General features: G+C 32.5%; 1 protein-coding gene across 1 annotated transcript in view; it reads left to right on the top strand.

Moving 5' to 3' along the window:
* The window catches only part of LOC142351581 (3'-5' RNA helicase YTHDC2-like), a 90,868-nt gene that overhangs the window by 5,507 nt on the left and 71,383 nt on the right, over window positions 1-13,978 (top strand). The window contains exon 3 of the mRNA XM_075403734.1: window positions 11,915-12,213. Coding sequence (XP_075259849.1) covers window positions 11,915-12,213 — 299 coding nt within the window. The remainder of the gene's footprint in view (window positions 1-11,914; window positions 12,214-13,978) is intronic.

Here is a 13,978-nt window from a genome sequence, read left to right as displayed (position 1 = left end):
GAAAGCAGCAGAAACGGAATCTGCCGTATCTTTGTGATACACCTGTGTTCGAATGAATACCCTAAAGAAACCGTAAGTAGTGATGGAGATGTGATGAAAGACCGCAGGTAGGAGAACAATCGTGACTGTGGACTCCGAGTCTTTTCTGCATTAGTTTTCGTAAGAATTGACCGAGAAGTTTCCTATCCACAGTTTACAAAAATGTGACGATGCTCGATTCTTTCTGGCTTAAATGTTACTAAAAGTGATCCGCCATTAAATGGTTGATCGAAATTGAATTGATTGAGGTCTCAGCTCAATTGTTGGAATAAGACCTTGATTAAGGGAACTAGTTGTGATCAGATACTAAAACTTTAAAACCAACTTAATAGCGTTTCGTAGAATACGCTTTGGAAATGAAAGAAAACGTTGAAAATGTTTGGACTAAAAGATTTTTTTTTTCAGAGCAATTAAAAATACTCAAATGTACGGCAAATTAAGGCTTGACACAAAAAGAGGACAATCAAAACAGTCAAATTGGTCAGCATAACAAGTTTGAGCCAGGAAATACTAAATGAGAAACTATACAAACAAGCATGTGGTTTTTCAGCCATCATGACTTTTAGGTAAAAAAAACCTTCGAACAATAGGTACAATAGACAAGCGCTTTGAATTGAGCTTCAGACATATTAGGAAAACATTTGAAATTTATAAATTCTGCTACAAACTATCCATGATGAACTGCTATAGTTTGTTCAATTTGTCGTCGGAAGTTTTAATCAGATACGTTCATTAATTAGGGACGTTTTATCCCACACTAAAATGAAACTGAGTTTTCAAAAGACAAAGTTTCGAAATGCAAAACAAGTGAGTGACTATCCGTTTTTATCCGTGGCTTAGTTTAACTTCAAATCATTAGAAGGGAAATGCCAGCTGCATAGGTCAAATTAAATGACCATACAAAATAGTTAACAACGAAAGCAGCGAATTCACAGAAATTCACATTTTTAAAACAAAAGATGGGTGTATAAAAGTAATTACAGACATTAACTACGAACTAGAACAATGAAATGCGTTCAGTTTTACAATTAGTTTGTATGAGAATTGCCGTTAGAGAATAATTAACCAGACAATTAAATAATAAGCAGGGGTGCTACTCAAAAATCTGCTTTACACGTTTCCAAAACGGGAATTGGATTTGTTGTTGACGTTTAATGAGGTTTTCTTAAGAGTGGAAATCCTGGAGATTGCTCAGAAATTCGTTTGAGCAAAAAGAGCACAAATTCTAATGGAAAGTGCAGACACTCAAAAAATTGTTTGTTTTAAAAACAAATAGTCAAAGGAATGTTATCATTAACTGGAAACCTGAACAATGAGAATTTTTATATTGTTTAGTTAAATGGACGATTAGACATGGCATTAGAGATTCTAAGTGACAAGGAGGCTCGGTAATGTGCGATCGCACATAAGGTTCCGACCCCGCTCATCCACAATTTTGGCATAATTGTATGCCAAATGAAGAACAGATAGAAAAACACAAAAATTCAAGTATTTTTCAAAAAAAACTGGCGAATGAACGAAAAGATAGCCTCAGAAGCAAATAACTCAGAATAAATAACGCAAAATAGCGTCAGATAAAACTGAAAATAACCAAAATAACTTGTAATTCACCGGAAAAAATGGTTATTCATCAGTTCAACGCTCCAAACAATGCTTGGTAACAATTGGACAAAAAATCACAGAAACTTTAAAGTTAGAAATTTCGCTGAATTTTAAAAAAAACTATTAATTTCAAAGTAATGAAAACCATTGGGAATCAACTAAAATATCCCATAGGTTTACAATTACCAATTCGTCTAGAGAAACAACAAAGAAGACCAACAAACAAACAACTAGAAGAACAACAAATAGACAACAAACAAAAAATCAGTTAAAACTTGCCAGAAAATGCTTTGGAAGCCGTAAAGCCATACTTTGGCCCCCCAAAATATGTTCGATTGCACCATCGTCGCACACCGATAATGGATTATGTGACCGCTCATTAATGAAACTAAGTAACAATTAGACAAAAAAGAAAATGCAAAATTATGTAATACTTGTTTTTTTCGAAAAAAATTTATTTCCAAAGTCATGTAAGCCATTAATTACAAAATGAAAAATTTGAATAGGTTCGCCCACTCTTCCAAAGGAACCCCTTGAACAATTATGCAGAATATGTCGTACGTCTACAAAAAGAACGTCAAATATGACAAAAATCAAAATTTCATTTACTTTTTTTTGTGAAAAACCCGTGTGGAAGCCAGTAAAGTCATAACGAATTCTCATAAAACATTAGATTTTGTGACACCAATCCCTTTTGAGACCTTCCCTTGAAATGTATTATGTTACCTCTCATTAATTAAACTTGGTAACAATTAGACAAAAAAGAAGAAAAGCAAGATTATGTAATACTTGTTTTTATCGAAAAAAAATTATCTCCAAAGAAATGAAAGCCATTAATTACAAAATGAAAAAATTAAATAGGTTCGTTTATTTTTCCAAAGGAAACCCTCAAGAACTGCAATTATCCAGAACATGTCTTATGTCTACAAAAAGAACGTCAAATATGACAAAAGTCAAAAATTAATTTACTTTTTTTTTGTGAAAAACCCGTGTCGAAGCCAGTAAAGTCATGACGAATTCTTTGAAATCAATAGATTTTGTGACAACAATCCTATTTGACACATTCTCTTGACAGAAATAATGTCATTTTTAACCTTTAATAAACGAGACCAGGTCACAAACAGACAATAAAAGGAACAAAATTGCGAAGTCGAATTGTTTTCAAAGTCATGAAAGCCATCGTCTATCTTCTAATATCAGAACATCGCTCATCTACTCTTCCATGAAAAGCCCATCAAACCTGGTCATTGTACAGGAATTAAATACGACTAAAAAGACAAAGTAAAAACGACAAATAAAGACAAAATTAAGGATTTCAATTAAATTCTTCGAGAAAGTATTGTCGAAGTGGTAAAGAACCACAATCTATATCTTTAAGGATTTAAATACAATCAATTGTGCGTTATTTTGAACGCAAAAAGGTGATATATAAACTGCCAATAACGTGGTAATTTGACAAAACTAGAAAACATGAAAATTTAAAAAATTAAAAAGAAAATTGTGAAATCTAGTAGTATCAAAGCCAGAACACCATAACTTAAGGCCTAAAACCGCAATAAAGACTAATTTTGAAATCAGAAGAAAGAAGAAGCACTTTTTGATTGCTGACACTAAGCTACAAGTTGACCAAATTAAGAGAAAAATGGAGGCAAAGTTCAATAAGCCATTTTTTATTTAAAAATCAAATATTTTAAAAGTCAAAACGACCATAAGCTTTCAAGCAATCATTTAGAGAAATTAATTTGGAGCTAATTAGGAAGCAAATGGGACCTATCACTAGTGAGCTTTGATTTGAATTGTTCTGTTATTAAATTAATATAAAAAAGATCGAATTTTTTATATAAAAAACCGACTGATGAGAATCCGAATTGTTTTTGGATTGTAACGCTCCAAGATTGTTACAAAACTAATCCTGCTAATGATGATTGTCCATTAGCAGTATTTAATTTTTCGAATGTCATTGATATAGATATTTTGTTAGTTAAAAAATCAAAAATAAATTCTGCTTTTTTGATAATCAACCAATAAAGTTAGCAAAAAACTGCAAAATTTTAACTACAGAGCACTCTCAACGGAAGTTGAAGTAGACTTAGCCCCCTTTTTTGTCTACAAAGATTGTGTTAGTGGTGTTTGGGTGTGCGCTTCCTGCAAATTTAATCAGAGTGAACTAAAGAAATTTATTTCGTGCTGTTCTTGATGAAAAATTCTGAATTTTGTGAAATATTTGGCCGGAATTTGTGACAAAAAATTCAATGAAAATAGCCGACAATATATTTTGTCTTTAAACGTAAAGTCAACAACATTTTCTTGAAAAATTTTAAATTTTATCAAAATTGGCAAAATTTTAGTCAAAAATTTCGAAAAAAGGTGAAATCAACGGAATTCACTCTATTTTCTCGAAAGTTTAAACCTCGATATCTCCCTGTAAAAAACGAAAATCAAAAAAATCTTTTTAGTTCCATATTCTACGCTGGACAAGCTTTCTAATGATACCAATCTCAACTCTCTACGATGAATATATCGATCGGCCAAAATTGACTGAACAAAAAAAAACCCATTTGAGTATATAGTCCCCCCCCCCCCTCAAGAGGGGTCGGAACAATGAAACGCCGAAAACACTAATATCAAGGTGCCATCAAAGTGATATGTACCTAGGATTTCGATTCCTTACCAAAATAAAATTTTAGAGTACTTGAGTGGAAGTGCCAACTTCGCAGATGCGACTAAGTGGCCATATAAAAAATTAACAACAAATGCAGGCAACTGAGAAAAAGTCACTACAGTTCTTTTGAGAACGAACTCAAAGAAAGAAAGTCAGTACAGCCATTAACTACAAACGTGAACAATCAAATTCGTTCAGCCTTGCTTAACCAGTAAGGAGGGCTATGAAAACTAATGACACCTAATGTCATTGAATTTAGTTGCCATCAAAGTGATTATAAGTACCTAAGATTTCGTTTCCTTGCCAACATAAAACGTTTGATCATTAGAATGGAAAAAACAATTTCATGTAATTTTTTTTATTATTTAGGATGGTAAGTAATCAAAAAGAAAACTATTTTTAGTTGGAAGCCTGTACATTTAGAAAAATATTTTATTAATAGCCGCCCTCATCTTCTCAGCCGGCTATTATAGCGCTCCTATTTTTTTTACTTCGTCGAACTTTTTTCGCTTTAGCATTTTGCCGCTTTTTCGACATTTTGCGTGAAATCTTGACTTATCTAGGCTAGTTTCTCTCTTCTCTCTTTCTGCTAAAGTGAATTTGAACGTCAGTTGCTCAGCGAAGCAATTCAAAATGAACAGAGTCAGTATGAAAAATTGAAGTCAGAAATAGAAACGGGATAAACCCATAAAGCCCAATTTTAGATGCCCGCTATTTGAACGTCGTTGCTATAAGTCTTAGTTACCATCTCTTATGCTTATTGGTATTGATAGTAGCCCCTGTAGCCTCTCTCTAAGAAACAGAAGTATGTTCAACTACGAAATGCCAAAATAAATCGGACTTAAAAAATGTTTTTGTACAAAAATTTTTTCAATATCTTCTATTCTTTCAATCCCAATCATGCTTATTGGAATCAACGGCGGCCATTTTACGGCAATCTGCCGGGTATGTTTGTTTAGTTAAATCCCAATGAAACTTGTCATCGGAGATCGCAAGTAATCAAACATCAAAAACCAATAAAAAATAATTCAATTTAGCTGCCATCAAACCCAGAACTTTTACCTAAAATTTCAATTTCTTGTCAGATTATAACTTTTGATCATTAGAAGAGAAATGCCAGCTTCATAGATCCAACTAATTGGCGATGCAACAAAGTTAATAACGAACGAATGCAGTTAACAAAAATTCCTTTTTTGTTTCAAAAAAGAGTTTTATAGAAGTCACTACCGCCATTAAAGACAAATCTGAACAATCAAATGCGTTCAGTTTTGACTAATTATGATGTTTGTCCTAAGAAAATAAGTGACGAGACAACAAAATAACAAAAAGGACTGGTACAACTCAAAAAAAAATTTATTACACTTTTCAACAGCCGGTAATGGAAGGGTTGTTGCTGCTGTTAGTTGATATGATTATAGAGAATAAATGACGTTCCCTTGAAAGTGTTGAATGCTGGGAAATTTCGCAGTAATTGGATTGAGCAAAATTCTGATAGCAAACCCAGACTACTCAAAAAATTGTTTTTTTAAGACAATCTTTCAAAGGGAATTTTATCATTAGCTGGAAGCTTGGAATAATCAGTAAATTCACCTTATTGAGGCGGATGGCCAATGAGACCAGTCTACATAGCCCAAGCAACAAAACACTAAAAAAAGAATGACAAAAACATTAGCATAACCGTAAAATTTCTTCTATTTTTGAACAAATGTTCAGAAAGTAAATAAAAGCATGAAACAAAATGGAATCCTGAAAACAAGTCCACTCTTTCTCAATTAATAAGCCAGTGCAAGCTTTTGTTACTGAGACTAAATGACTGGAAAACGGATATAATAACAAAGACGATCAAATACAAAATGTTGTGTTTGCTCGTCTTGTATTTATTCCACTGATTTATTTCAAAGAAAATGGCGTCAAATAATGTTCAACATTTAGATACAAGATTGACTCATCAAAGAGAACAATTTTTTTTGACCAAAACGGGAATTTCGTTTTGCCTTGTCTTAACTGAGGTTAAGTAATAAGACAAGAGAATTGACTACCAGAACGGCGAGAACTCAAAAATTATTTAAAAGTTGCTAACTCATTAGTTATGGATTGAAAAAGTTACATTGGAAACCGTTATGAACCAGACGAAGTGACGAGCTTCATGAAGTGACAAAACAGAGAAAATTCACTAATCTTCCACGAGATCAGTTATATTTACCATTAGCTGTCCTTAGAGGGATGTTTTAGTAATGTCAAAAATAGAATACATGGATTAGAGATGAAAAAGGATTCGTCCGTCATAACAGTCAAGAGGAAGCAGCATTCCAAACGTCAGCTAAAGGGCCGCACTTAAAAAAATTACTCAAAAACCGAAAGTTGTATTCAAACACTGTTATCTCGTTCCAATAAAGCAGGCTGTGAAGAGTTTTGAGCTCTAAATTACTCGTTCATTGCTCCTTTTACCTCTCCAGCGTAACTAAAATCAGTTCGAAAGTTTGACTTTCAAATGACAAAGTGCCTTACAACGAATGATTAACAGGTCTTGAATAAAAGACAGCGCTCTGATGCAACTCAAATTCTTTGAATTGTTAATCAAAATACTGAATTTCCGAGTAATTCAAGCATCTTTATATCGTATATCTTCACTAAAACGACCGATTATAGCTAAAAGAAATTAATGATTTACTGCCAAATTTTCTATTTTTTAAGTAGTTTAGCAAGAAAAAATCGCCTTAAGTTTTGTATGAAGGGTCAGACTAATTAGTTAACGAACCCTTGATGATCGAATAAATTTGGTTTTGGAAATGAAAGATAGGATTCAAGAGCTTTTGATAAGGTAAGCCTTATTATTTGATACGGGAAGATTGAGTAAGATTATTCATTCTGCAAAATTTATTTGATGAAACAAAGACGGCCTGGCACATATACTGCCCCTTTTCTACAAGGAAATTTATAAAGAAATGGAACAATTTTTGATGGTAATCCCAACTCTTAGGGAACTTTGTGCTTTTCATTGTTTGTTTTCATATGAAATCTGGAAGTCAACGATGTTCAATCTGAAAAATAAACTATTAAATTTGTTTGACCAAATCTTTCGTAAAATTAAGTAAATTTTTTATCCTATTTTAAAAAAATTATTAAAGTACTTATATTTCTTACTGATTCACCTTTTATGTGGAACTTAATTATAAGGCGATGGTCCCTAGATACTGGTGTCTGATTTAACTAAAACAATACAGAAGTTGAAAGGATTTCAGAGGAGATAAGAGAGACGATTTTTGAAATTAAAGTAAAATATTTCAAGAAATCAGAGGAACATTTTTCATGACGAAATTTTTGTCATGAAATTTTTTTGAACGATTAATGGCGTAATATTTAATTGAAGGCCAAGATTTTAGCCGATTCGGAATTCACGAAACCAGCAGAGAAACATCAGTTTGATAAATTTTTATATAAAAAAGCAAAAAGTAATTTATTTCTTTCTAGAGTTGTTTTTATGGTCACGAGATTCAAAAAAGGCGCATAATTTTTTTCAAAGACGAAGAAGAAAAACTTCTGTAACTACCTTTTTGAAACGAAGAAAACTAATGGATCTCATTTTTTGTTCTTCTTCAGGTAAATACTTTTTAATCCCGATGGGCTTCGCTGTTGTGAGAAAAGGGATTTGAGGTGTACCTTTCTAAAGTTAACTTTTTTATGTTTGAGTCGTTGAGTTTTTTTTTTGGTTTTGTGGTTCCTCAATGATCTGGTTTTCAATTTTTGGCATGATTAGCTATTCTTGTTCAACTGTAAGCTAACTGAACAAATGATTTATTTTTTTAAAAAAGATTCAGTATAAAAATTTTAATTTTGCAATAATTTTAACCAACGTGGCAGTTATAGTTTTTCTATAGTAAGAGCAGTGAAGAAATCTCCAAATTTTCATTATATCTTCAGGATAGACCAAATTCGCAAATTCTATGGCAGCAATTAATTTGTTTTTGATTGATGTGTTGAAACATTCTCTGGTACGCCCAGACTAAATTGATCCGTTTTTTAAAACAAAATGGGCTGCTTTCTCATTTTTCGCTGATGCTAAGCTACTATTAATTGACTGTTTTTTTATAAATAACTATATATCCGTACCGGCTGCCTTTATCCCATATAAAAAATGTAATCAAGTAACTTAAAATGAAAACTATTTCAAATATTTTTGAACCAGATTTTCGGAATGTAGTGAAAGACCTTTAGCTCAATTGGATTCTGAAAAAAAAATACGAGGGTTTGATTTTTCTTCAATCAGCAAAATAGCAGATATTTAGCTCTTTATTGTGTAGTTTACATTTTGAGATACTACCATATGCACTTTTGAAGACCTTGGTTTAGTTCTCGAGAAAAAAATTGTTCAATGATGCTGTTGATGAAACGCAATACCCGTTAAAGCAACAGTAAAAATGTAACTGTAAAGGTGCAATAATTTAAAACGGTGCAATTTTCATATGGAAAAGTTACGATGACTGAGTATTCTTGAGAAAATATATCCTTACGTTTAAGGTATGTTTATTAATCTTAACTGTTTTTCTACTAAAGAATTATGTTAAAATTGCAGGAGTGTTAAGGGAAAGTTAGCGAAACTGTTAAGGTACAAAATTTAGCGTAGTTAAAAAACTTACCTTTTGAGTAGAAGTGAATATCGCGGAATTCGAATACACATTAACCGTTGAGGTAAGTCAAGATTGAGAAAGTTAACACTTTCTATTTGCGAATCACAATTAATGCAGAAACTGATTCGAACTGTTGCTGTGTTGATAAATGAACTGATTGTATCACGATTATAAACAGTAATTACGATGAAGTTGATTGAAAATTCTATACTTTACGAAAAGTTAGACCAAGTTTACCTTAGTATTGTCTAATGTGAAGTGTCCACAATTTAGACGTTCTTCATAGAATTCTATCGTTTCAATAGAACACATGCGTTGGTTCAACATAACTTGTGACTCGATCTTGAATAATCTTGGGCTGAGACAGTAGCTCGAAATAAAGTCACTCGAAAGCAAAAAATTGGGACAATAAATTGAAGCGATAGTTAATAATGCATTGAGTTATTGTTCCAAAACGTGTTCAAAATGGAGCAATCTATATGCGAGGCCGGCTTTTTTCTTCAGTCAAATTTTCACTTTTTGTTCACGCATTGTAGAGAAAAAAGAGAAACATCATTTTGTAGCCCTTAGAGTCTACTTTTGATTTTCATAAAAAACTACAAAATTTATTGGAGGTTCAGAAAGGAGAGCTGTTCACAAAATGGAAGGTGAACGGAAAGGAAAAAAGGAAAAGTTTTTTTTTTGGGGGGGGGGCTTTGAATGGGGGATATAGAATTACATTAATAATATTGATTTATTGTTTTAAAACTTATAAAACAGTTATCAATGTATATAATTTCAGTTGTATCAGGTTATTCTATCTTTTTTGGAAAACAATAAAATGATAAGTTCTTTATAATAAACAAGGGTGCAAAGGACAATACATAAACAACAAAGACATTTTAATTTTTCATGGACTCTTTCCTGACAATACATTTTAGGTTTTTACTTTTTTGTAATTCAACCAATTTCCCATTTAACCAAAAAACTTGAATCAATGGAAATCGAAAAGTTAAATTGACTTTAATTTTATTAAAAGGAGAAAGGAAACAAAAAGATTTGACTTCTTCGTTTTTCTTTTGAAATAAATTTCTTTTGAATTTTTTTCTTAAAATATATTGTAGCTGTTATTTATTTTTTCTGTGTTTGTTTGCCAAAAACTCTATCCAAAGGAACAACCGATTTGAAATGTTTTTTCCATCTTCTTGGCTTTCTTGAAAAAACTATTTTTTTGCCTGTTAGGGCCCCTATATCAAGGCCTTCATTTCTTTCAATGGATAAAGTATAGAAACATTATACTGACTTTTTTCAAATTAACAAAGGTAGAGATCGCAAGTTTTTTTGACGAAATAAAAATTCTTTTATATTTCTGTTGGAACTTACCCTAAACTTGAGAACTTTACGCTAAGCTCGAAATTAATTTCGATTGATATTTTCATAATTTTTTGAATATGGGATTATTGAGACGAAAAGCTGGAAACATGAGGAAAGAAGGAAAGTCTGTTTTTTTCCAGTTTTTATGTTCTGTTGATTGTTCCTGATGGTTTTAGTAATTTTCAAGTTTAAGCTTTTGCGGTGGTCTCTAGTTGGTCATCATTTTCAGTCAACACAAAATGTAGACAAGCTTGAGTCAATCAATACCATATTCTTTGCCCTAAATAGGTCTCAAAAAGTCTTATGAAGCTTTTTCTGATAAGTAGAAAATCACAATTTTGTAAATTTTAAAGCAATTATACTTAAAACACTTTTTAGGTGACTAAGTGATCTCATTTTCAATAGTTATCCGATTAAATGTAACGTCTTTTCTGGTCCGTTCACTTCATACAAGCAGGTAAAGTTTTTTTGGCACGATAGAAAAAGTTTTTTTCTAACTTGCCATAAAAAACTAAATATTAGCTGAATGGAAGTCCTTAAAGAACTAAGGGCCCTATGTGATTATAATTAGTTCATTTGATTGCATATGTTGTTTTGCTACTGTAAGAACAGAAAAAAGCTGTCATTTGAGAAAAAAAACAAAATCTGTTTTAGCACTGCAACGTTCTTCTAAACTTACGTTTGGTTGACTTCAAAACATGATGTCTCCTGTTGAATAAAAACTGATTGACTCATCGATTTAAAGAATCCAACTGCGTGAGTTATTAAATACACAAAAATTTAATTGATAAATTAGAAATTTGTCAAAGACGTCCATTTCGTACATTTTCTGTGATTTGTCACGTGAAACATTGATTGCTTGTTTTGCTTGATTTTAATTGTACAAAATTGGTTTTATCCCAATTTAGGGCACATGAATTAAAGTTCATGTTAAGAAACTCCTCGCAAAAAAACAAAACTTGACAGTTTTAATTCTTGATGATTCCCTATTATTCCGTAACAGTTTCTCGAGAACAATGTTCTGGATCTTGATGTAAACTTGATTGGTACATATTGTTTTCATAATTATTTTACAATAAGAGTTCTGGATTTTTTACTTTTCATTTTAAAGTGAGTTGTATTCAACGTTGCGCCGGGAAAATTCCTCCAATTTAAGCTGCGCAAATTGGCAGTCAAAAGTTTTTCCTCTGCGATTAAAGAAATGTTTGACAAAATTGAGGTGCTTGTTGGAACACTTGGAGCTACGCACAGTCTCGAACGAGCAGTCTTGTGAAATAAAATATCAGGTATGATATTGTGCATGACCTACTGTGATTGTTGTGCATAACTTAATCCGTTGTCATAGATTAATAGCAAGTCCCATAGGCCGTTGAGGTATCCCCATGGCTCGCGAGGCATGGCCAAATGAACTAATCTCGGGCTCAAAAAGTAGTGAATAACGTCTGAACAGTTGTAAATTGGAATGTATTATACGGTTTCTGTTCAATTTCTATCTACTGTCCCATTTCTTCGAAAACTTATCGCTTTCGATCTACTGTACCCCACCCCCGAATATTCTGTTTACAAGCAAGTACACACACTTACTCGTCGAGTTATTGAATTCCTTTCAGCGAAATGTTTGGTGTTTCAGCGTGAGGGATACAAACGGCAACGTGACCAAAAGTGTTGAACTCGTGATCAGAAAGCGAAGCAGCTGTGAGATCAAACCAATTGACATCCAATTGGAGAGGCGAAGCTTCACTATGATGAATCTGTTCCTGTCCAAGCTCAATGTGACGTCACGAGAACAGGACGAACTGAACAACTGTGGGGCGAGTGCCAGTGTTGGTTCTGGCGCATCACTTTCAATGATGGGAATCAGTGGTCTGGCTCGTATCCAGAATATGTCAATAAGTGGACAGAGTTCTAACAAAAGCAGCATCTACGAAGGTTTGCGAATTCCCGAGCAAGCACGTGTACATAGAAATTTATGTATGGACTTGACTACATCAACGGTTTCAAAAAGTATCGGACCAGTTCAAATTTTGGAATGGTTTTTAATACCCGCACAGCAATAGCTGGGGATATTAATTGGCCTTCTCTTGGTTTTTTTACGACTCGAAGAGGAGTATTAGTTTTCGTAAGGTTTTTACGACTCGAAGAGGAGTATTGGTTTTCTCTCGGTCTTTTTTTTACAGGAAATAAGATTTGTTCACGCGGCATTTTGACCTAAAAGCGAAAGTGAGAAAAGCTGTCTTGATGAACAGATTTTCGCTAAGCGAGAGAAGTTTTTTTGATCATGCGCTGCGTTTAGTGAATGACTTTTTGACTTTGAAAAGTAGTTTTTGACTGAATGGCACATAAAGATAACCGTTTTTAGACGTTTTTTTCGTCTAAGTGGCCCAATTTTTTTGCTTTTGATTTGGTTTCTTGTAGAAATAATTTTTAGTTGATACTATATTGAAATTTCAACCTCGAAAACTGATGCCACAGTGTTTTGCAGTGCCTGAAAATGCGTTTCAAGTTGAAAATTGGCACATATTTCTTGATTTTTTAGTTAATTTTTTGCTTTTTTTCTATTAATATCTTCATTTTTGGTGCTTTTAACCCTCTTTTGTCAAAAACCAGTTAATATGGCAACTTATCGTTGATAATTCATATACTCAAGGCTTCTTTCTACCTCGATTTAATTTTGTTTTTTAAAATTGTACATATGCTAATCCGATTTTGGTAGTTTTTTCCGATTTTCGTCAGTTTTTTGTTTGTATTTTGGTTGTAATTGATAGAAAGTCTTTTTGTGCAACATGAGGGACTTTAATTTCGTTTCAATAAAAATTCATTCATTTTTTGGCGTTAAGTTTTGAAAAAACAGTTAAAACTTCTTCATTAATGCAGTCTTAACTTAAAAGTTCTTTGACCATTTTTTTGCAAAATGTTTCAATGTTTCGTATTCATGAATTCTGCTTTTTCCTGCTTTTTGTTCTCTTCAGGAGGATAGATCTTTGTATCGGATGACTAGTTATCTTTTCTAAGTCTTGAATGCTGAACAATGAAATGTATTCGTTTTTCTTGAGTTTTTTAAATTGACTTTCAACTTTCAAAAATCAAGAATGACTTTTTGTTACGGTGTTCATTACATTGTGCCCATATTATTATTCTAGTTAGTATCATTCTAGCTCTGTCCTGGAACCTACATTTATTTTTGGTATATTGATTTTTTCAGTTGTTAAAATTGAGTGATTTCAGCTTTTTCTTAGATTTTCGTCATTTCTTTGGTTTGCAATTGATTTCATTCAACATAAAGCAGTACTGAGAGTTTTCTAGTCTTTGCCAAAATTTCCGCTCAAGACTATTTACTGCATGTTTCTTCCGGCCTTGGTATTAATTTAAACGATTTGTTGCCTTTGAATATTCTTCTGCTGCCTATGTCTTTTCTATGATCAATTTAATTTTTTAATTAGTGTCAAATTATGCTGTCTAGCATATGTACAACAAGGAACAAGTGTGTGTTGTTTTTTGTCTTAATTGCAGTGATTAGAAGTGTAATTATGGGTGTTTTTTGTTTCTTAAGTTTGAGCTTTTTTGAAAAGATTTAACTTAGTTTCGAAGATTATTATCTGCCGTTTGCTTTCGCGATCTTTTTCAGATTAGAATCTTGAATTATTTGAGGGCAATTGATAACCTTGTCAGCTTTTTCAGCCTATCAGTTTTTTTA

This window comes from Convolutriloba macropyga, chromosome 1, assembly GCF_964194025.1.
Source record: "Convolutriloba macropyga chromosome 1, txConMacr16.3, whole genome shotgun sequence".
NCBI lineage: Eukaryota > Metazoa > Xenacoelomorpha > Acoela > Convolutidae > Convolutriloba > Convolutriloba macropyga.
The sequence above is the reverse complement of the archived record's forward strand: the minus strand, read 5'-3'. Positions and strand labels throughout refer to the sequence as shown.